Source organism: Podarcis filfolensis (assembly GCF_964270895.1).
Source record: "Podarcis filfolensis genome assembly, chromosome: 5".
Classification (NCBI taxonomy): Eukaryota; Metazoa; Chordata; class Lepidosauria; order Squamata; family Lacertidae; genus Podarcis; species Podarcis filfolensis.
This window is the reverse complement of record NC_139608.1, coordinates 19,463,024-19,488,491: the sequence shown is the minus strand read 5'-3', so window position 1 is coordinate 19,488,491 and position 25,468 is coordinate 19,463,024. Positions and strand designations below refer to the sequence as shown.

Genomic DNA, 25,468 nt, shown 5'->3' with positions numbered 1-25,468 from the left:
TACTCTAATTTCAAATACATGCTTGTTTGTTTGTTTGTTTGTCTAAGAAATTTGTATACTGCTTTCCAAGAAGACCTCACTATTGTAACAATAAGCATCATTTTCAAAAAGGAGACATTGACATGGAGCAAGGACAATTTTGAACTTCAACCAAGGAAAGAAGGGTTAACCCTTCCATCTGTGATATGCCCACAAAAAAATGCCACTCCCTATTGAAATTAGGCTTGAAAAATGACTTATTTTGGCTACAGCAGAAGAATTCTTTCAAATCTAATTGCGGTGGGGGGGGGGCATTTGGGAGGTGGAGTAATTAGTTGGGGAAGGAAGAGTTAAGCTGTGACCTATTGAACCCTCACTCCATTTCACATTTAGGTTTGAAAGAAACCTTCTATATGCTGCAATAGATTATTTGAAGCCTGATTTAAGTAGGAGAGAGAGGATGCTGAAGACATCAAGAAAAGGCTTGGTAGGTGCAAGTGCACCCATAAGTGATACATTGACAACCCCATATTTACTTCTATTTGCTCAGAAGAAACATTTTATGCAAAAATAACAATTTTAATGTCTGTACAACATACCTTTTTCATCAGATTTATCTCTTAATGCTAGGGTATCATTACTCAAAGAAATGGTCTGAACATTTAGTATATCCGTTCTCATTCCTGGAACTTTCGGAGAGGAAATTAAACGTCCTTCATAAGAATATAAATATAGCCCTCCACCATCTACAAGAAGAAAATGCCTATAAATAAGAAGCAGAGGAGAAAACACTGATTAACTATTTTCACACAATACTATTAACATAATTGTCTATATACTGTATTATTATTTATTGCATAATTTAAAAATGCATTGATTCAAATAAGTATTTTCAAATAATATATCAACAGGCATTTGTAATCGAATGTCTTTCCTTTAATGTTCTCTAATTTCTCCTCTGCTTGGGACATCTAATATTACATCAATCTGATACTGAAATGACTTGGCACGCATTCATGGTAATATTTGCATAATGATATATACACTTTATTTGGAAAGTGAAGTTTTTTTGGCTAACTGGTTTAAAAGGCAAGTGTTAATGATAGAAACTCAAAACCTACAAACACTTACTTGGAGGGGAAATTATTATCAATTCCAAAGCAAGTTTAGCCACACAGAGGTACTACTGTACACAGATTTACTCACAGAGTCAAGATTGCTGAGTGTCACATTCATGAGCATATAACAAGGCAAGCAGAGCATATAGCTCTAGATTATTCAAACAAGGTCAAGAGTCAGATCTAGCTGGGAAACTGATTCCCAAACAGTATCATCGAAGTCAACACATATATTTCTTCCAGATATGATCCCACTATCTCACCCTACTTAAGTAAACATTGTTTTAAGTCATGCAATCAGCAAGTTACCTTTCTGCCTGTAAAATTAAACTGACAGTTCCTTCTTTAAGGTCAAAGATTAATGGTGTATTCCAGTTTTTAGTCCTAAAGCAAAGAGCAAGACAATATACATTAAGAAACAACAAAATAAGAGATAGGGTACATACTTTAGTAATATAGTGAGATTTTCACAGATATATCAGCTTGAAAACATTGTGGTAAGAATCAAAGGACAGATAAGTATTTATCATTCCGTTTATATAACAAGAACCTATTTCATATTTTTCCAATATCATTTTAAACTAGGGCCAGACTAAGACATTTTGGCAACTGAGGAGAACCACGAAATGGAGCCTCCCTCCCCACCAGGGAAGAAGAAGAAGAATAATTTTAATAATAACTTTATTATTTATACCCTGCCTATCTGGCTGTGTTTCGCAGGAGGGGTGAGTGAAGATCTACACCAGAAGCAAGGGAGATAAAAATATCTATATTGGAGTCTGCTGCCTGAGGCGGTCGTCTCACCTTGCCCCATGGCTGGGCCAGCCTTGTTTTAAACATTAGTTACAGCTTTTATGCACCAGTAGAATGTACATGGACATCAGCTAAATGCCCACTAGAGCTTTGCCATATTCCCTTGAAACAGAACTTCCAACTGTACCCCTAAACTTTGTTAGAGGACTTCAAACTTTAAAAAGTAATTTGGAAAGTTGGCATGAGTAGTGATTAAAAGGTTACAGACCAAAATAGTGCACAGTTGCACTGGGAAACAGGATGCCAATAAGCAGTAATATGTGGCTTCACTGGGAAGGTCCCACTCATGGGAAAATGAACATAGCTAATTCCATTCACAGTTATGAGAAGTTTATGTCATTTAGCTTAGGTTTATGGGAGATCTCCATGAAACAATGGATGCTTCCCAAATCAAATCATGTAGCTGTGAAAAATTCAAGGTTTTTAATTGATCAGATGGCTGTGTCTCATTAATTCAGGCTGCTTACGAGAATATGTAACACTGAAGAGATGTTGAAACTACTAAATGCCCATAGTTCAAAGAGGCTTTAATGACTCTGTCTCGAAATTCCAGTAAATCCACTGCGTCATTAAGTACATTACGAACCTAGTGGGAACAGAAGCCAATGGTTAAATAAAATTTAAATAATTTTGAAAGCAAAAGCAAAGACGTAGCCTTATTCTTAGCTCTAAGGACAGTACAGAATGTCAGGAAATGAAGATGAATAATGAATATTCAAGTATTTATATTCCTCAAATTCAAGCTTTAAAACTCCCATTTTTGTATTTATTTTAAAGAATCTAGGGCCCATAATTTAGAAACTATTGAGCTGAAGATTGTTAATGTATTGAGTGAGACCAAGCAATATGCAGTGTGCTCCTATGTACCGTATTTTTCGCTCTATAACACGCACCCGGCCATAACACGCACGTAGTTTTTAGAGGAGGAAAACAAGGGAAAAAAATATTCTAAATGAAACAGTGGATGTATGATTTTTGTGGTTCATGCTGTGGCCACAGACATGTGATCTGACAGTGAGTTTGGAGTAGCCCAATACAAAAATCCTGAGGATCCTTTGTAACCATGTTTTAAGTGGGGAGGAAAGGAAAAGCACTCAAGGGACAAGGAACATGCGTGGGGTGGGTGGAGAAGGATGCTGCTAATAATGAAGAAGAGGGGTATAAGGGGAGAAGGCTCCTCTCCTCTCCCGCTTTGCTCCTTTAAAGCAAGCAGGCTCTGCTTTTCTCCCTCCTCCCTGCTCATCCCTGGCTTAGCGAGCTGAAAAACTTTGCTGCTATTTAGCTAGCTGAGTGGGGAGGAGAGAGGGACAGAGAGCCTGCTTGCTTTAAAGGAACCAACCGGACAGGACAGGAGCCGCTTACACGTGTGTAAGCGGCTCCTCTCCTCTTCCGCTTTGCTCCTTTAAAGAAGCAGGCTCTCTGTCCCTCTCTCCTCCCCACTCAGCGGCTCTTCTCCCGCTTTGCTGTTTCAAAGCGAGCCACGGAGGAGGGAAGGAAGGGGAACCATGGATCCTCTGCTCACGACTGCAGCAGACCCCCCCGCCATCCATAGGCTTTCGCTCCATAACACGCACAGACATTTCCCCTTACTTTCTAGGAGGAAAAAAGTGAGTGTTATGGTGCAAAAAATACGGTATCTTTATTCAGATCAGTAGTGTAGGGCTGCAGCCTTCTTTGAGGTCAAAGACTGAATACATGACTCCTAATAAATAAGACTCATTTTCCTTGGCCATGGGGTAGTACTAATAGTGCTTTCCCAGATTACTGCAGCAACAGGCTTGGGACATAAAGAGAAAGGCATCCTGTGCCTAAGTTGTTCAGGGCTTTGTTCATTACATACTGGTATCATTAGATACTGGTATCTGAGAAGGCCTCACAGAAAGTTGACATTTGGAAAGTGAAAGTTGTTAAAAGGGAACAGCTCCTCCCATCCTGAACATGGAAATACAATAATCATTCACAATTAATGTCACTTAACTATTTATAAGCAGTAAACTAGGGCAGGACCAGTGGAGATCTAGTCAGCTCTGGTTTCCAGAATCTTATAACAAAAGTGAACTAAAGCTTTTATATAAGATTGAGAATGATGTATTAATTGTGCATTTATTCTTATTTCTAAACATGGTAGAAGCTGGGCTGGAAACTTTTCTTGAGACAACCCCAAAACAAGAATTTAAATTGTGTGCAAGTCATTTGAATACACTGCTAGCGAAGACTCCTTTGTATACCTTTCCCACGAAGCTGTACAAGCTAAATATAACTAAAGCTTCAGGGATTACTAGACAGAGTCATTCATTACGATTCGCTGTCTGGGAATGAATACCAAAAATATGATTTTTACCTGCCAATTTGTCTTCCATATTCCCAGACACTGACTCATAACATCCCACCCAGTGGACAGATGGGTAATATAGAATTTCTGTTGTTGCAAGTTTTCCCAATTATATATTCAGCATCAAAGACAACTTCACTTCAGGCCAAAAGATATTTAGGTGCCTAATTATAGATTTGGGAGCCTAACACTGGGCACCCAGGGCTGAAAAGCTTGGCCTGAACTCTAATACTGAATGTGTAATTGAGAAAACTTGTAACAACAGAAATTGTATATTATCTCCCTGTCCTCTGGGTGGGATGTTATGAGTCAGTGTCTGGTCACCGAGGACAGAACATTTAGCAGGTAAAAAATTAACGCATTTGCTTTCAGATCCTCAGACTCACATTTGAAATTTAGGACCATGTGTTTTTAAAAGAACCTACATTCATAATTCTTTTAGGCTTCACTTATAATAAGGTAACCATAAAATAGAAAGTTGCCTGAAAATCTTTAATTGGGTCTAATAAAAGGCTCTTTAAAATATTCTGTAAGCAATCAGATTTTAGGTATGAAAAGCTTATGGTTTCTCTAGGCTGGACAACTAGTAGTAAAAATAAGTCATAGTAGATGTTTTACCTAGCTGAAAACTATTTTAACCTGGGGCTGAAATATTCTGGGCAAAGTTTCATCTAGAAGCACTATTAGGTTGGGGGTGGGGTAGTGCTTGGCTAATGTACTGATTTTGTGATCAAAGAAAACAGACACATTTAGTGCTATCCCTGCTCTTAGCAGAAAAACCTGCACTATAGTAAAAAAAACAAAACCAACAATGCTGCAGCTGCTATAATGGTAAACCACAGCTGTGTACATGTACAGGTTTTTTTCCAAAGCCAGTAAACCAAGGCTATCTGTGCATGGACTATTATGCTATTGCTTCTGCAGCTGTGACTTTGTTGCCAGCTGCAAAATAATTTCTAGCATAAATGTGGGTTTTTTTATTCTGAATTTCCAGCCACTGCAGTAACCAGAGGTATACTCCACAGGCAATTTACTCCAGAGTAGCCTTCCTAACATCAACAAGCTCACATCGGATTGTGAGAATTGACCTCAGTTCATAAACATATTGGTCCACATGCTATTATCACCAGGAGCATCCTGAAAGCTGCTCAATCCAGCTGTCTGATGAACAGATCTCCCGGGGATAGTTAGCTGGCCATAGAGACGGATGTCACTCATTCACTCAGTTCATCTACAACTGAAAAGGATATTCAAAAAGTACCTGTTATTTTCTGCCAACATTTTGTGCTCACCACATTTGTGAGCCACTCACAAAGCTTGAAACATCCAACACATACCTCCATCGTTCTTCTTTTAGTTAACGTTATTCCAAAGTTTTTCCACACCCAGCGCTGTTCCACAACATGAGCAAAAATCACGTGTCCATTTCCACAAGCCCCCGCTATTTGCGTGCCATCAGTAGACCAAGCAATATTAAATATGCTGCCGGTGTTTGGTTTCTCTAAGGCATAGGACCACTGCAAATTTAAAAAAAAAAGTGCATACTTCCACTTGTAATTACTTCTACAGTACACAATGCATATATTACAACAATGCAGTAATAACGCTCTGTGCATGTGTACGCATACAACATCTTTGTCTATCACTCTTAAATTATTTGTCTTTGGGACAGTGATAGGATTACTTAGTTTTCTGTTCAGCATCCAGGACAGTGAGGACACTAAATGAATGTTAAATGGTTTCTGAAGCAAAGGCATGAACCTAATTAGCTAACAGTAAGGCAATGCTATTCCAGCTTTTTATTAGATGAACTGAGTGCAAAATAAAAGGAAAAAAGTTGGTATCTCTGGGGTAATTTCACATAAAAGTCTAAATCGCTAAGCAACAGTGAACACTTGTTATGTGGAGCAGACGATTTTTGTGAAACAGTTTTAATAGGTATCTGTGGGTGGGGAAGTATAGAGGGGAAGAGCTCTCTTTGTGGTTCCCTTGCAGGTGCCTCCGTCTAGAGAATGCTACAAAACAACTAAAACAGCACATATACAGACACGAAATGGGACAAAGGTTGATTCAAACTTCATAAATCTTATTTGAACAAAGGGCAGAGAAAGTAGCACTTTATCTATTTTAGTTGTTTTGTTGTTGTTGTTGAAAGCTCCTCCTTCCAACGTCAAAGGGGCAGCTGTCTTACAGCAAAGAGATGGTGAGACATTTTAGGGACCAATCGATTTACTGTGGCATGAGCTTCCATGCACCCTACACAATTGTCCCTCATATTCTGGCTACATTAGAAGACAAATGCAGAATAGTATGCAAAGTGTTGGACTTCAGTCAGGGAGATTCAGGTTTAAAACCTTGCTCACTTACTAGGGTTTGGGGTGATTGCTACCTTTTACTCTAATATATTACACAGCAGTGTTATGAACAGAAAAGAATGATAAACTTTTGGTTTGTCCTGTTGCTACTATGCCTTATCAAGGCCCATTGTGTTTGCGAAACAGTTCCATATCATGGTGTACTTTGCAATCAGTTGTATCCATTATTATTACAACAAGGCCAATCTACCCTAATGTCCAACGGCAACATCCTCACTGCTTTATGGTTAACTGGTTCCATTGTTAAACTTTTTTTTAACGTTAACAAGTTTTTCCTGATGTTCAATCCAAATCTACTATCCTGTACCTAAAGACCATTAGATGTAGTCCTGCCTTCCAAGGCAGCAGATATAAAGTATTTGCTTCTTCTACTGTAATATCCCTTCAAGTATTTGAAGAGTGCTATTATGCCCGTTTACCTTTACCTTTATTATGCCCATCCTGAGGGACGCGGGTGGCCTACTTGAGTAGTACAAGGTGACCTGAATCTTCTCCAAGTACGCCTTCATGTATTTGTGATTTTCTCAGTCTGCATATGATGCAGGAGGTTACACATCTGAGGGAGGGGAGTCACGTATGAGTTCCTGATCTAATAATTAAGCAACTGTGAGGCCACAGAACCTTGGCAGGTCTACCTGTGGAAACAACTGTATTTCCAGTAATGTTAACTGTGGCTATAACTATCAATGGCTCCTGTATATCCATGCCTAAAAATGACTTCAATTTATGGTTTTAGTATGGATGAAGTGGGAACCCTGGTTAGCACTAACTGCAATTAATGGTCCAGTATGGACCATCTCAGGAATTAGTGTTGGGTTGGGTTCTCCTCCCTAGTCCCTCCCTTCCCTGATGTACTACTTTGGAGCTTTTTTGTTGTTGCTTGTATTAAGCCAGAGTTCTGTGTTACATCTGAACCAGGTTAGCCAGTTATCAAGTCACAAAAATAAGCCAGAATCCAACTCAGCACAAGATCTGGCTCGATACAAGCCAGAAACTAAACTCCAAAGCAGCATGGAAAGGGGTGTGCTACAGAGAATAGCTTCATTCCATTGCTCATTCTTGGCTTCATATACTTTTTATGAAGCCTCAAACAATTGTCAAAACCATCCTACTATTACTGCAAAGGTAACATTTAACCAGATATACCCTACAATCCCACAACTTTCTCCTGAATATTTAACCATAGTTTAGAAATTGGGAATGTCACATTTGCATTCATTGTATACCGTACAATGCATATTATTAACATAAATAAGCTTTTAGGTCTTATTGTAGCATAATAAAGCAGCAAGTTCTAAGACCTGTGTTTTGAAAACTATAAGACAGCCCTGCTCAAACTGAAGATTCTGAAGACACCAAGGCAACCTTTCCTATTTAGAAATTTGGTTTTCACTACAAAAGAAAAATAAATTCAAGTTTCTGAAACTCAGAACAGTCAAACCTAAACAGAAGAACAATACAGAGTAAAAGTTTTAAAAGTAAAAATAGCACATATTGAGAGATCTGGATACATGTGTCAAATGGAAAAGTTTAACATTAAGCCTGGCAAAAGGTTACTCTTACTTCTCTTGAAGAAAGATTGTTTCAGCCTAGACTGTTTAAAAAGGCCCACTTCATTTTCAAGGGAAAGGAAGCCAAAAATCAGATCTTATTACAAGAGTTCTAAATCAGTATATATTAATTCACCAACCTAAGTTTGGTTTTGGGATATGTGCAAAACATTAAAGTGTACACTTGATTTCTCAGGAGCATATTAAAAACACCAACGATAAAATTACGACTGTGTTAAAATTAAGTATAAACACACTTCTACAAAAATCTGTGTTTGGGTCTTTGGGTTTCTCTCTAGACATTAAAAAGTCTTGTGAGAACCAAAAGCAGCAGCATACATATTTCTTGTAATTAGAAGATGCTGTCAGCGCCTCTGTAACTGATGGGAAACAATGCTCTATAATAGGTTATTTTAAAGATATGGGGGGAAATAAATACATTTTAAAATGGGTAACTTGTAGACTATTATTACAGCCAAACTTCAGTGACATTTGAGCAGCATTGCACATTTTTTTCCTGTGTGTTCCCCCTTATGGCTGCAAAAAAGGATCCATAAAACGGTATTCCATAAACACATAAAATGCAGAATATATTTTATTCCCACAAACAAACACAGTAGAAATTGCATCACTAACGAGAGGCTCACTGGATGATGGGAACATGTATGTATACATGGCTAGAAATGTAACCTGTAGTCAAGTGGACAGGCAAGTGCCAGACCCAGTATCTTTTGTGTTCCTAGCTGGCTTCGCTCCATTCTGGTATTGCTTTTTCCTCCAGCGGTTTTTGCTTAGATTCTTTTGTTTCCTCCAAATGGCTATAACTTGAACTTCTTTCTTTATTCACTGTTGCCTTTCTTTGCTGCTATCCCCTTTTCAATCCCCCATGTTTTGAGCTGCTTTCCTTCGTTAGCCCAACCACAGCTTCCTTTTGCTTGACCCATCCTTCTCTGTTAGATTGTCTGGTTTGACCACTCACATTTGGTTGCACAAGGTTGTACTTTTACATCAGGGGTGAAGAACTGGATCAGGCTGGTGGGCCAGATCCTCATCTACCCTAACTCTTGCCAGCCAAATTTGACAGGTGAGCATGGCTGCCTATCTGTCAATCACCTGTCACCACAATGACATCAAGTGATGCAATACTTTGAAGCCCTGACAATCAGCTGACTGTTGTTGTTTCAAAGTGCCATGCAGGACTCTTTAAAGCATCAATGATATGCTGGTAATTGGGAATTGAAATCTCTTTGAAACCCTGACATTCGCTGATCTTTAGCCAAATAGATGGGGAAGGTGCAGAAATACCTAGAATGTAGGAAACAACCCAGTCACTGAATTGCTAAGCCACCTATTTGCCGCTTACAAAAGCATATGCAGCAGCTTTTGCTCTCTCCAAGCCATTTGTATACCTCAGACTGGCATCCCAAAGTGGTGGTCCAGTTTGCTTCTTCAGTTGGGCCAGCCCTATTTGTTTGATGTGTAAACCCTCCAAAGTTGCTTGCTCGTGTATATAATTAGCAAACCAGAAGCACAGTGCCATAAGCATTACTTGCATGTGCATCTGCACAAAATTAACATTAAATCAACTTTAGTATTTGCTTCTGGGCAGAAACAGCTGTAATACAAAGGTTTTGTATTACCCATGAAACCAAGGTTTATAGTCACTGTTGTATACAAAGCTAATAGACTAATAGTGAACTAATGTACAGTGGTACCTCTGGTTAAGAACTTAATTCATTCTGGAGGTCCATTCTTAACCTGAAACTGTTCTTAACCTGAGGTATCACTTTAGCTAATGGGGCCTCCCGCTGCCACCATCATGCGATTTCTGTTCTCATCCTGAAGCAAAGTTCTTAACCTGAGGTACTATTTCTGGGTTAGCGTAGTCTGTAACCTGAAGCGTCTGTAACCCGAGGTACCACTGTACTACAACGGTGATTAAGAACTGAAACCACTGCTACCTTTTAAAATAATTTCAGTCCTCCTCTCATTCTTAATCTTGGAATTTAGTCAATGATTTGGCTCTTTACTAATCTATGATATGGATTAAATGCATAACCTACTTTCAAATATTTGGATCATTATCTCATCTAGTGAATTGTATCATATCAAAATGTGCAGTTCTGGAAAAGAATTGCTGCCAAAAACCTCTTTTTAAATTCTGGTTACAGTGTACTGTCAAATTTCAGTAGAATTCTACCCAATCATTGCCAGTATATTCCAAGGAAATCAATGGGAGGCCACAAGGGAAACCATGATATTCCAGTGTAATTTATTTAAAGAACTAAATTTGGTAAAAATAAATACATTCAAATATATAGGTCATACTAGGGAAAACTGGGATGCAATCCCTGAACAGAATTAAGTGAAACAAATTTGCCTGGTCTACAGTTATTCAATGGAAATATAATCTTCAATGCAGCAATGCATTTATTCCATGCATAGTAGCTACTTTTGAAAGAGTAGCCTATCAATTACATTTATTTTTTTTTACAGTCTCAAAAACAACAGTTTTAATTATGGGATAAAATAATTAATGGTGCTTTTTTCATTTCAGATTGATACTGATCATGGAGTTTAATCCCAACAGAAAACTTTAAAAATATATCTACAAATATTTGCTGACAAACACATATTACAAATACAGAATACAAATACATACTTGCAGATTCAGCCTTCGGGAGGAAGGTACTGCAAAGAGTGGTACAGACTTGTATCCCTCCTGGATATCTCAATTGGTTAGAGCATGGTGCTAGTGGCACCAAGGTTGCAGGTTCGGTCCCTGTATGGGACAGCTGTAGATTCCTGCACTGCAGGCGGTTGGACTAGATGACCCTCAGAGTCTCTCCCAACTCTATGATTCTATATTATAAAGGAAATCTTAAGACTGCTTTTTTTCTGAGAACAAAGTATCATGCAAGTATGAAGAACAAATACGCATCATACCTATTTTATACTCTGGTCCAATGCCACAGTACAACGATCATAAAAAGTAGTCCTTTTAACAGCTTTGTTATGATGAGAGAAGTGGCAGTAAAAGTAAGTAACCAAATGTGACTGAAAATAAAATGGCTTTCATGCACTCTACAGAGTTTAACAACCCTTCACCATGCAGTTTAAATCATCTAGAAAATATCTCAACACATTCTGAAGTGAAGAAACAAAATGCCATCGTAGTCTTTGTCAACTGGTTCTCTTTATTATCATTGCTACCTACCTTCATTTACAGGAGGGCAAAGAAAACAGTAAGGAGATTATAGAAACTTGCAAATAATGCTTTTTACACAAGTCTTGTTTCAGATTTATATAATGTTGTCAAGCTTTATAAAAACTCATTCCCATCAATCTATTCTGAAATGCGAGCAAGAAACAACACAGAGTGTAAACTCTTCCTCTAGATACCTGAGGCCAGGGCAAGATACAGGTTTAAATTCCATCCCATTATTGTGCCCAAGTTTCATTATCTTCACAGTCAAGGAAGTGGTGGTACAGTCTCTACTACCAAAAATCCCTCTGAAGGTAAAAATATTTTCTGACCACCGCTCCACCTCAACCACATCTTCAAGAAAGGGCACAGCTACTATAATGACTACTCATTTTAAAAAGCTATGCTCATGCATTTGAATGATGAGACATATGGGAGATGTCCTATTGCATAGAGTAGAGATCAATAATATAATTAAAAGTTAGTATGCAGAGGCATTCACAATATAACAAGATATTCAGTAGGAAAATGTGTTGCCCGCAAGTCTAAAAAATACAGAAGATGTTCCAATACTTAGACTAAACTAAACAACTGTAGTAGAGTTTTATTTTTGTACCGTAGTGCACAGGTTTAAAAAAAATTCCTTAAAATCTGCAAAAGAATTCAGAACTATAATAAAAATGGCACTAACAATTGTCTAATGGGGCTCAATTAACCTCTGGTAAAGAAAGCAGAAAATTAACATTCCTTTATATGAAGGACCAGATTGACTAAATGATTGTAACAACAAAAAATCATGTATATGTGTGTGTGCACTCATACTGACTGTGGCTTATAATGTTCTTTATGCTTTATATAAATGTTTCTTTCATTCTCTGGGGCACTGAGAAAGGGGTCCTCTCTTGTGATTCATTTTCTGTAACTGCGGGGGTGGGGGAATATTAGAAGGCCTCAGTCCTTCCTGATTTCTATTTCTGTGTAAGAGTAATGCGACATGACCAACAGTGTCAAAGCAGGCATACAAACCCACAGGAAGTCACCCACAAGGTATGTATGAATAGTCACAGGCATCAGGCACTGGTCTTTTCTTCAGACACTTAGCATTTTAAAAATCAGGGACAAAGAAAATGCAACTGTTTTCTGTATTATATGTAGAAGTGTGTTTGGCTTTGAACATAATCTTTGCCTGGCACAAATGTTAAGAGCACCTACCAAAGTTAATTCTAATACTGGTTGTTGTTGCTTTTCATGAAATTGCATGAAATTTTAACTGAAGTCTATTTCTAAGCAGTACTACTGTAAAAGTGGCACGCATACACACACACACATACACATATAAAGAAACAGATGAAAAGCAAAAAAGAAATGGAAGCAAAAGAGTATTTGTTAGCGTATTTAATTAAATTATGCTTTGTAACTAGTTGCATATGCTGTAGAAGGGTTAATGATATGTATATCTCCTGATGGCTCTCGAGGGAGCAATTCGCTGATTCAGCTCCATTACATCAGACACAATAAAAATGTCTGTGTTGACCAGAAAGCCAGGTCTGGTTCTCTTCAAACACTATCACACTGGTTATGTGACTCATTCTCTCTTCTCTCTCAGCACCAGCATGGCTAATTCTTTAGGAGCTATTTATATTTAAGTCAAGGAAAAAAATTGCATGAAGCAGCAAAAACGAAGGAGGCAAGCCTCATAAATTATTCCTGCCAGCTGTAAAGGAATAGATAGTATCTGGCTTTAGCTACTGTTAATCCCCTCCCCATTCCTCTGTAGGAAGAAAGTCCCATTTTAAAGTATTTTTCTGTAAACAGACTTAACTTCAATATTTTATGCTGTGTGTTCTGTAATAGATGAACTTACAAATGATTAAGAAAAGTCTCTGTAAAGTTTGTGTTTCTTCTCTCATTACAATAACCATGGATTCTCATTATAATAACCATGGACTCATAAACAATACCATGGATTAGAATTCTCACTTTGCCTATAATTGTTGAAAGAGTGGAGTAGGGGATTTTTTCCATTAATAGCTTGGATGTATGACACAGTGGCTGAAAAATGTTTGGGAGTAACTAACATCAGGGTTTGCAACAAGTGATGCTTTTACTTAGTCTGCAGTCTCCTCCTCAGAGTCTATCTTAAGGCTATGACTAAATGCAGAATTTGGGGTTTCACCATTAAGGTAGCAAAATGGGAGCGGAGTGGAGGAAAGCTGAGTATCCAGCCTAATTGATTAATGAACAGCTCTGGGAACCTGAAAGCTTGCTTATTGGTTTGTACTATTTTGGTGGATCCGTATGAAGGCAATGACCAACAATGGATATTTTTTTTAAATAAATTTTTATTGATTTTCCAACATATATTAAAAGACAATACAACTAACAACACATTAACAAACAAACATATAAACATGTATAATTTCATAACCTCTTTTTCTTAAACCTTATTTCAACGACTTCCCCATACCTCCCTTTTCTGCATCCCTGTTTTAAACTTTTCCAGCAACCCCTAGTTTCAATTACTTAAAATTCACTTTCTTTGATCCTTTTTCTCTTACCCAATTATTTGTCACTGCAATTCTGTTTTACATTACCCATGACATTTTAGCACTCATTAATTTTACAACAGTTCTTAAGATAAACTTTAAATTTCTTCCAATCTTCTTCCACCGTCTCTTTCCCTTGGTCGCGGATTCTGCCAGTCATCTCAGCCAGTCCCATATAGTCTATCACCTTCGTCTGCCACTCTTCCAGCGTGGGTAGTTCTTGTGTCTTCCAATACTTTGCTCCAACAATGGATTTTGAAATCCTTCAAGTGGACCAGATTCGGCTTCCTTTCCCCAACATTATGAAACATTTGCCAGCACCCATAAACTCCAACAGGGTCCACCAGTGCTGCTATTTCCAAATGCCCTCCTCCAAGCACCCTCTACCACATGCCCCTGCTCCAACTGGTAGCACTGCTGCAGCCACCAGCCTCTGCCCCTTCCAAGCTAATCCAGTTGTTGTTATTCATCAGTCTCAAAAGACTACAAAAGAGTGTGCCACTGAGGTCAAACTGTTGGAGTTACAGCGCCTGTTGTGGCTGTAGAGACCAATACGGGAGAGACATGTTTTGTTGCAGCTGGGGCAGATGAAGGCCTCTGGTTTCACTGTTACAGATGCACCATGGTGTTTCTTCTCTCTGCGCTCCCTCCCAGTGGTCATTCCTCCTCTGGTCACTGTTGTGGATACACAACCTGACGGTCTCCAAGCACTGAGGTCATCTGCAAGGGGCTCCCACACAGCAGGGTTCATGTTGCCAGTCTTCATGCCACGCTTGCAGACATCTTTGTAATGCAGAGTTGGTTTGCCAACAGGTCTGATGCCTGAAGCCAGCTCCCTGTAGAGCACATCCTTGGGGATCCTGCCATCTTCCATTCTGTGAACATGACTAAGCCAACGTAGATGTCGCTGAGACAGAAGGGCCAACATACTGGGAATGTGGGTATGATAGAGCACATCTTTTTTTGAAACTCTGCCCTGCCACGTGATGCCCAAAATCTTCCAGACACAGCACATATGGATTTAGATGTCATTCCTGACAGGTATAACATTCTCCCATACCCTTTTGGAGAGAGCTATTGCCATAGCTGCCTTACCTACACTTTTCCAGCTCAGTGTCAATGGAAAGTATGCTGGTTATGGTGGAGCCCAGGTAGAAAGAATAGTCCACCACCTCAAGCATGTGGCCACCAATGCTGATGCGTGGAGTGCTGGTAATGCCCTGACCCAAGATGTTGGTCTTCATGAGGCAGTGATGTTGCAATAAACCAGAAGCTGACTGGTTGATCAGCTCCTAGCCCATTACCTCACAGCTGCTGGGTTAGGTTATTAACAAGTACAGGTGTGCAGCTCCCCCCCCCAATTCTCCACCCCCCTTGAATGAAATTTTCATGTGTGAAGAGGATTCTTCCTGAAATACAGCATAAACTCTATACTGTTGTATTACAAAGTATTCTCTCAGATTTTGAATGAAGTAGTTAAAATAAATAATAATAATAATAATAATAATAATAATAATAATTATTATTATTATTATTATTATTATTATTTATTTGTACCCCAGCCACTCTGGGCGGCTTACAACAAAGATTAAAAATACATTAAAATGTCACACATTAAAAACTTCCCTAAACAGGGCTGCTTTCAGATGTCTTCTAAATGTCAGGTAGTTGTTTATCTCTTTGACATCTGCTGGGAGGGCGTTCCACAGGGCGGGCGCCTCAACTAAATAAGAAATGAGGTTTAATTTAAAGAACACTCTTCGAGTCTGTAACTGAATTCTAAGAAGTGTAACTGAATTCAGCAGGCCACATCTTGAGTTGCAAATAATTTACAATTTGAAAATTTTGTAATTTGAAATCCTATTCAGCTCTACTAGAAGTAAATGCTGCTGTTTTCAATATGGCTCACTCCCAAGTAAATATGAATAAGCTTGCAGTCTGAAATTAGTAACCCTACGAATAACAGAGAAGTTATTCAGATTATGGCTTTGTTGTGACAGATTTTGGGGGAAAGTTTCTGACTCATTTGCCAGGTTCTCACATATCACTAAACCACTATTTAGCACTACATGCATGAGCTGGAATGAGCCCAAGCACAGCCTTGGGCTCACACACTCCCCCTACCTTTTCCACCTCCTGCGCAGACTGGATAAGGATTTTGCCAGCATTTAGCTTCACTTTCCCCTAATCTTGACTTGTTGTTGCATATAAACCAGAGATTGTGGTTTATCAGAAACTCTGGTTAGTTAAACAAGCCAGCTACATAACTCATGGTTTGAAGTTTGCTTATTTTGAAACTGACTAGTTTGAAATAAACCATGATCCCTGTTTCCTATGCAACAAGTCAAGATTAGGGGAACATGAAACTAAACACTGGCAAAGTCGTTCTCACAGCTGCATGGGAGGAGAGGATTAGAGATATGAAAGCCCAGGAAAAAACAGGAAAAATGGGGGGGGTACCCAAACTTCCCCCATTTTCCCATTCTTTCAATTGGGTGGGTTGATTTTTCCAGTTTCTTTCCAGGCCTTCACATCTCTGGGAATGATTCATTTTAAAACTTTGCTCATGTTCATTCCTTGTCACTGATGTTGTACAAACCATGGTTTAGCATTATGTTCTAACCGGGCTAGTGTTACTTTCAAACATATTCTTCAATTATCTATTGCATTATCAACAATGTATGTGTTATAAGTATACCTCCCACCCTTCCTTCAAGGAGCTCAATGTGGTATATATGGATTCCCCCTCTTATCTCACATGAATCTTATGAAGTAGGTTAGGAAAAGAGACAGTGACTGGCCCAGAGACTAGCCCTATTTTACATGGTAATCCACTATCCTACCCTAAGCTCTTCTTCATCTTATTCTACAATTGTCATTATTATTTCTAAGTGACTGATGAATCATGGATTCCAATATTCATAATCTGAGTCAGGCTAGGTAATAGGTGGGGGCACACTGCTTTGTCAAGGAAAATTAAGGCACCACTCAAAATATTACAGCTGCACAACAGGTGCCAATATGATAACAGTTGTTTGAGGAAGGACTAGAAGTCACAAGCTGTTGTGAAATGAAAGTCAACTTCTGGACTGTAAAATACTAGTGCAACGTGATTTATCGTCTGCTAATAATGTTCATAATTGAGATGTAAAGCACCTATATTGTCTTTCTTTTGTGGCTGTGAATCCTCACCATGAATAGTGTATGCAGAACAGAGAAGTAGGAGACAAAGATTGAGAGGAAGCAGGAGAGGAAGGAAGTATTAAAGGACAAGTGAGTGTGGAACGGACAAGAGAGAGGACAAGAGAGAAATGTATGAAACTGGGAGATGTGAATCGTATCAAAAATGTTATGTGTTAGAAAGTTTTCTTTTTAAAAGCCAACATAAAAATTTATGTAGCATTTTTAATATTTCAGTATAAAACACTGTAATACCAGACTATTGCATACTAAAGTTACACTAGCATAAGACCCTTTCATGGAGTGGTAAGGTGTTGAAAGGGATGGTAACCCTACTGTTACAAACTTAGCTCACTCTCATGCCAGTACCTGGAGGAAACTCTATTTCACTCTTTATAATGATATTTAACTATGATCAAATAGAATATACTATGGCAGATGTGAATCACTATAACAAGAACTAGTCTTCATGATTGATTAGCAATTTACCTACTTTAATGCTTCAGCTGCAAACACTGTCTTTGGAAAATCAATTATTTTGGCACAAAATCACAGCTTATTTTATGAACAGCATACTTTCTGGTCTGAAAAGATTATGATTGAAAAGCTCCAAACAATACTATTCTGTCAGAGAACCTTAGTCAACCTAAATCAGAAATAGCCATTTATCCTTTTTTTTCTAGCCAGAAATAAAGCAAAAACAACTATTAAATGAGATGAAAGTTAAAAAATGTAAAACTAAATATCCCACCTACTTAGTTGAGTAAGAAGTATTTTAGAAGTAAAAAGTAAATTAGTGATGAATAGACCTTGAAGCTATGATTTATAATAGATTTTCAGATTCAGAGGAAAATGATAATTTCTGAACTTCCTTATTAACTACATTTAATATCTGTTTCTAATTTGCTATATATGTGAAGCGATGTGAATGATCATTTGCAGCACCACATTTTTTCCTTTTGATTTAAATGTCAACTTGGACACATTTTGAGCTCTTGGGCATGCGTAGCAAGAGGAAAGAGAGTAACATTGTTCAAAACAGTTCTAGAAACGTGAGTGAAACATGCATACATGAATAGAAATCTGAAGCCTAATTCAGCACTTCTGTGCAGAGTCAAGGAGCACATGTGTGCAATTACACCTCAGACCCATGTCATTCACAGCCCACAGGGAGGGTGGCAATCCTAGTGGAGTAATCAGATTACCAGAGGCTGAAAAGAAGCTGGTAGCAGTTTGTGTAGTGCTATGAAGTGATCCCTGCCCGCAAGGAACTCAAATTCCTCTCAATGCTATATTAGCCTCTGGGATATGACAACCCCATTAAGAACGGAAGCCTGCTCCCACCTCGCAACATGGGTGATCACTACCAGCATATTCCCGCTTATCAGCAGGAATCCTGAATAGGCACATTTCATTTGTGGGCATTTCATCCACTACTCAGTCTAATAGGTATTTTGATCAGTTCCTCGTTTCTGCTTGACAAAGCACATTCAAAACCTGCCCTGAAATAAGCCACCAACTTTAAGAGATTTGTTGCAAACAAACCCTAGGCAGTTTCCAGAAATAGAAAACAAAACATTAAAATTGTAACTTAAAAGCAGCTATTAAAATACTCAAATGATTATTAAAATCAACAGTAGCTAAAAAGAAATAGCACACTTGTAACTTCTACATGCCTGGATAGACTTGCCTAAATAAATTTGCTCTAAGCAGGCACCAGAAAGGGTACAGTGAAGGCACCTGCCTGATGTCAATAGGAAGGGACCTTTTAATTGTAATTTCTGCCACACTAAAATACTGATTTCTTCGAAGTGCAGAATGGGTATTATGTGGCACCTGAAACAGGGCCAGTTGCGCATACTGAAGCAGTCAAGTGGGCACAGATGGGGTAAAGTGATGCCTCAAGTAAACTGATTCCAAGTGGCTAAGACTTTATATACCAATAGTAATACCTCAAACATGGTCCAGTAGCAAATAAGTAACCAGTGCAGTTCTCTTGGAAGTGTTGTATGTTGACAGGGGAATAAGACTGCTTATTAATCACATAGCATAATGAAAAGATAAAAATCCTTTGACTGTAAAACTTTAAATTGGAAATATAAGATGTACCAGTGAAATTTCTTTACTATTCTTCTTTACTACTAAGTAAACAAATATATAGTATATACATTAAAAATTCTAAGTTATGGTCCAATTTTATAAAGTTTAGATTTTTAATGTATACAGCATTCTTTTCTAAAAGCGAATCTACTAAGCACACCAGGAAATAATTTATAAAGATACCCCACTGGACAGACACCCCAAAACAAGAGTTATTCTCAAATCATCAGTTACTTACCCCAGTTTTATCGCAAAGTCGTAAGGTGTGAAAGGACCCCACAGCAAATAACTCCCCATCCAGAGCCCAAGCAACAGAAGTGATAGGATACTCATGCGACTGTGAACTATACAATAGACGACCATAGCTATCCCACACCTATAAAACCATTAAAATATTGTTGTTAATGACATCATATTTCAAAGGAGTCTTACTTGTTTTCCAAATACGAATCATGTTTCAGAACTACATAACGTTTCTTGTATATTACCCAAAGTGGGAGCAATGGCTATTTCCAGTCCTTTCTCCACTCCCACCCTTTATATCCACTCTCCAAGTGGAGGATCTGTCCAGATCTTTCCCTTTGCTCTACATGCTACAATGGATTAAGGTTCATAAATAATGGGATACCTTGGATATGTGTGGCTGGGGGTACTACTGAAGTAATTGACATGGGGAAAACCAAGAGTAGTACCAGGTCTGCTCAGATGTTTTATGTATCTCATCATCAGTATTCCGTGCCCCCAGTTTGATATTCTGAAGTTCATTCCTTCAAATAGTCACCTTACCTCACACCTTATTTAGAGTATGTGCACAGGCATTTCCTTCTTTGGACCAGTTACACAGCATGAAATCCTTGGAACACTATGTGATCCAAGTAAAAAGGTCATTTGGCTTGCTCAGTATGGGCAGACTGAGGTAATATGGGTTATATCCAACTAAGTTCTACTCATAATAGACTGATTAGAATTAATGGATCTAATTTAGTAATATCTATATCTATATTACAGTTTTGATTTACCAATCTATTTAGTTTTTTATGATGCAATCACTCTTATCTCGCTGTTCTTCTATGAAAATAATTTTTGTTCTAGCACACTAGTGTGGGCAGGCATAAGCAGTACTTTAAAAATATTTAGCCATAAATAAGGTTGGCTGATATATTTATTCTGAAGAATAAAAGACATTTAAAGGAATGTGTTCTGAATAACAAACTCTTTTACTTCACTGCATTTTTGTTGTTGAAAATAATACATACCTTGTATTTGCAATCTTCACCAGCTGATAGAATAAGATCATTGACAGAGTTCCAATCAACTTTTAGAATAATTCCATCATGAGCTTTCCACTGTAGAAGAAAATAGAATTGAAATAAACTTTTTTAAAAACAAATCAGGAGGATGTTATTATTTGTATATTACAAACAGCTACAATTGCAAGATGTAAATTCTATTATCATTCATTAAATTTGTATGCTGCCCTCCATCTGAAGATCAAAATACAAAAATACAAAATGAGAACACAAAATACATAATAGAAACAAGAACAAACCAATAACCCCCACTCCCACAAACACATTTAAAAGCCCATAGAAAGTTAATCACCATAGGCGAGGTTAAAGAGAAACATTTCCCCCTTGTGCCTAAAGATACGTAATGGAAGAACCTGAAACACCTCCCTGGGGAGAGCATTCTGAAGCAGTTCTTGTGCCAAAACCGGGCCTAAACCCCAATTGAAAAGGATCCAGAAAATCTAACACTGGCCCAACAACATATCCAGTGTCCTCTGTCTGCTAGCTCTTGTGCTGGAGGACAGGTGAGTTTTAATACAGAACAACAAGGGAGTCCAATGCAACCATTGCTCTATCGGAAAATCAATGTACAATGATTACATAATCTACTGTACAACAAAGCAACCTGTTTATGCATTCTCTTTCACAACAACTTTCTGCTGGTGTAAAACATTTTGCCAGAAGAACTAAGTGACCTAACTTAACACTATACTGCATACAATTCTAAATATTAACAGGTTGCAGTTTTAGGCTGGCAAGCCATTTCAACCATATTGGGGGGGAAACAGCAGCATAATTGATGAGTTGTTTTAAAAACAAAGCTTTTAAAGGTCATGTCATTTGAGGACAGCTAAGATTAAATAAACTAACTATATATACAATAAACTGATATAGTCATATATTACTTTTGCAACAGAGCTCTCTCTAAGTTAGGCTGCACAATCCATATAAAAACATTTGAATAGATAAAAGTTAAATATTCACCCACTGTGTACTTTTGGATAATTTTTTTAAAAAATGGCCTAGGTTCTGCAATGTAGGGTGAATAGTTATCAATCCACCTGTGTTCCATTGTTTAGGACTATATGAACTTTTAGGTGTCAGTCCTGTTAAAATGCTGTGCTGGTGCACACTTAACATTCATGACTGATTAACTGTGCTTAAACAATCAGGACTGGGTTGCAAGATTTTGTGCTTTTTCTTCCCAGTGGTTCCCTACTTGAGTGAGTGCAAATCCCTTTCTCCCCAGCCTCCTCAATCATGATTAAGCATTACATCAGCACCACTTTCAACCACAGTTTCTAAACTTATTTCAAATTCTGGCTAAGTCTGGTTAGCCTTAATTGCAGTTAATATTGATCCCCTGTAATGCTTAATTGTGGTTTTAATGAGTGATTGTGTCACCTCTGTTAAGGAAAGTAGAAGTGTTTTGTGTACATACAAACAGTTGCATTACCTTTTAAGAAGCGTAATTAGAATTATAGCACCATGTGAAGAGAATGCCCATTTATTTCACAGGATTACAACAACTGCCTTGAACTATCTGGTGCCAGGCAAAAACATTCGTCTTTACCCTGGCCTATGGCTATTAAATAATCTATGGCCTGTGGGGGAGTGGACAGTTATTATGATGACTATGTCATTATTATGCTGTCTGTCAGTATGTTTTTATTATGTTTTTATCTTCTGTAATGTGCTTTTTATATTGTATACTGCCCTGGGATCTTCTGATAAAGGGTGGTATGTAAATTGAATAAATAATAATCCTAATAATAGTTGTAATGTCGATACTGAGGCTCTGTTCCACACATGAACTTGTGTATATGAAAGTATTCTCTATACCAACACTGGTGGGTTAGTCCTTAACACTGTTGTGAATGACAATGTTCCTGCCAAAATAATAACATAATAATAATTTTATTATTTATACCCCAACCATCTGGCTGGGGTTCTCCAGCCACTTCTGATGCACACACAGTTTTTTATTATATAAATATTTTATATAAATATATATAAATACAAATATCCTGAAACAGTATGAAAAGCTAAATCCCATTTCGCATTACAGTAATGGTTACCTGCAGAACTTTAGCATTTGGTTGAAGTGGTTTGATAATCAACTGCTTTCCTGATGTATAAAGAATCTTTTCAGAATCAGGACCCCATGCTACTGAATATATCGGTGTGCCTGTAGAAAAGCCCGAGAAAGGGAGAAAGAAAAGAAAGAAGTAAGGATATATTAGCAGTGCTTTTTTCTGGGGGTACGCAGGGGTACGCATACCCCTAAATATTTTGTGAATCTAAGTTTGGCCTCATTGAGGGGCAGTATTTGAATATGAGTAGGTAAATCCCCTTCATGGATCACTGCCTTGTCGTGGTGAAGGGGCTTGAAGCTATGAGCTATGCCGTGCAGTGCCACCCAAGATGGACAGGTCATAGCCAAGAGTTTAGACTAAATGTGATCCACTTGGAGAAGGAACTGGCAAACCACTCCAGCATTTTGCCAAGAAAACTCCATGGACATAAAAAGGAGAAGCTTTGAGAAGAAAGTGAGAGTTTCCAAGGCATGCTCTGGTTCGTGGGGTCACGGAGAGTCGAACACGACTAAGACAACTAAACAACAACAAGGTAAATGAGAGTACCCCTAAAAAAATTTTTTTTAAAAGGAAAAAAACACTGTATATTAGTAAGAAATCCTGCTAACTTGCTGAGTAAGGCCCAATATTTTCTAGCACTGATATCTGATCTGTTTTAAAAAGGCAAATTTACAGAGACTGTGCCATTAAAAATGGATGGAAGTTGTAACCAAGGTCAGCTACTGTGGCATGCAACTATTATTTATTTATTAAACTTCTGGGAGGTTCACAGAATAAAAATACAAGATAAAAACACAAAATACATAATAAAAACAAGAACATAACAAACCAATAGCCCCAACCGTTGTTGTAAACTTACAAACCACTACCTAGGAGGGACAGGCCCATGGGCACCAACTAGTGAGATGCGTTCCTGCTTGCCAAAAGGCACTTGGAGGTTAGCAGGCCAATAGGTTAAGAAAGCAATGACACACAGGGAATTCTCTTTTCCTGAAGACTTTACAAAGCATAAGCCTCTATTGGAAGGTGTTTCTATCTGGGCTGGCTTCTTGTGGAAATTGTTAGGGTTTTCAATGGAGTATTAAAGAGAAATCCAATGTTGTGCTAGAGGATTTCACTTTTCTCTCCTCCCTCCTGTACCCCTCCACATGTGCAGAAGGAGGGGAGCAGAGGAAGTCATGTTGTGTGAGCAGAGGTCCTTTCTGAAAGCGGATGAGCAGAATTAGATATTGTATTTAGATTTTAGGACTTTAGTTATTGTTACGTATTTATCACCAGTGGGCTAATGAGTTCAAACATAAAGAGTCCAACTGGCTCCAGCTGGCAGCAATTTCACTCCTTAAAAAGACAGCACATCAGACTAATCCAGAATACCTGGAGGGGAATAACCAAACTCAGTGTTGATGTATGTCAAAGTTTATGTCTGTACAGGATCGAAGCAGAGCAGGAAGGGCAGGAAGGAGGAGCTGAGCAATAGCAGGGATTAGCAGCAGGCTGTTTCTTGTTCCTCATATCAAAGAACCAGATCAGAATTGATAGTTCTGACAGAGGATCAGGGCTACTGCACGACCTGCATCACTCCATCTGGAGTTTGTTTAGATCCTGCAAGTTGGCATTAGATCTATCAACAGCAAGAAACATAAGAATCTACTGAAACAGCACCATGGCTTTAGACTATAGCAATGCTATTATTGGATAGCTGTGACAAAGTAGGCACCGGAGACGCAAGCAAGGGTATAAGAAATGGCCTCGTTGCAGGGACTGTGATTTCGAAGTGGTATATAAATTTAGTCTCTGTTTGATATCTACAAGGTCCCAGCTTTGCTCTGATATGGCTTTATAGCACTGTTATCCCCAAATCCTTATAATCCCATCCTGCTCTAGTTTTAGGACTGTAACACAAGTTATATTTTATGGAATAAAGTCAAACTTTCTCAATGCTAACATTTTCTGAGAATCTCTCATTGCTATACCACCACTAGCAAAGCTATAAAACAGCAAAGTTCTAGCAGAAGACTGCTCTAAAAAACATGAGTCAAACAGCAGCCAATGGTGTTGAAGATTAAGAGAGGTACAGTAGAGGTTGCTGCTGCCACTGAGAGAGACAGGAAAAGATAAAGAATGGAGATTGGCTATATGAGTTAACATAACTGCATTCCACATGCTTAGAAGGTCTGTGCTTGACATATACAGTATTAGCTATCATCACAGATTCGGATTAAAAGGTCTGTTGGTATGACTAGGTCTAATTAAACTAATTTAATTACTTAATTAAAAATATATAAGCAAAAGCAGAGAATTATCCTTTTGATGTAATGGGGTTTTAATGTGCACTGCAGATGCTACCCATGAAACTTTGCTTCCTTTCACACGCATTAAAAACAGACAGCACTGACATATTTTTCAATACTGTGAGACTTGCCTGATTAAAAGTAAAAGATACTAGCATGTGCCTTATCTGCATTCCAACAGTAAAATCTGCACTGCTTGAAAGCTACATGTATATTTACAGATATATAGGGTTTTATAACAATGGAGTGCAGATTTCAGATATCATTACCACCTCAATCAATAAATTAAGATGCCAATGAATATTAGATTGCTTTGGTTTATTTAATTTTTATTGGCAAAGGTGCTTTGGTTGCTATGGCTAGTTCCCATGAACCCATATTCAAATAGTATTTTCTGAATTAGGCCCTAGTAAATAAGTGAAAGGTTGAGTTTTGAAAACGAAATGTAAAATAAGTTTTCTTGCCCTTTTTTACCTTCCTTTGTTATCTAAGCTTCAACTTCTTCGCTTTTGTAATATGTGATCTATATTCTACACAAGCTTCTATTACAGTGGTTTTAAAGAACCTCCAAATGTGCTGATGAGATTTTGACTG

At 38.1% G+C, this 25,468-nt stretch overlaps 2 protein-coding genes across 3 annotated transcripts in view; one reads left to right on the top strand and one right to left on the bottom strand.

Annotated features, from left to right (window-relative positions):
• Positions 1-15,361, top strand: part of LOC310762397 (putative membrane protein C3orf80 homolog) — a 54,313-nt gene extending 38,952 nt beyond the window's left edge. The window contains exon 2 of the mRNA XM_083613457.1: positions 14,732-15,361. Within this exon, the coding sequence (XP_083469583.1) occupies positions 14,732-14,737 (6 nt within the window). The 3' untranslated portion in view covers positions 14,738-15,361. The remainder of the gene's footprint in view (positions 1-14,731) is intronic.
• Positions 1-25,468, bottom strand: part of IFT80 (intraflagellar transport 80) — a 62,671-nt gene that overhangs the window by 15,241 nt on the left and 21,962 nt on the right. For both annotated transcript variants that reach the window (XM_083613241.1, XM_083613242.1), the window contains exons 6-12: positions 22,566-22,675; positions 20,455-20,544; positions 19,437-19,574; positions 5,580-5,759; positions 2,378-2,496; positions 1,407-1,481; positions 579-742 (exon numbers count right to left, since the gene is read on the bottom strand). In XM_083613241.1, coding sequence (XP_083469367.1) covers positions 579-742; positions 1,407-1,481; positions 2,378-2,496; positions 5,580-5,759; positions 19,437-19,574; positions 20,455-20,544; positions 22,566-22,675 — 876 coding nt within the window. The remainder of the gene's footprint in view (positions 1-578; positions 743-1,406; positions 1,482-2,377; positions 2,497-5,579; positions 5,760-19,436; positions 19,575-20,454; positions 20,545-22,565; positions 22,676-25,468) is intronic.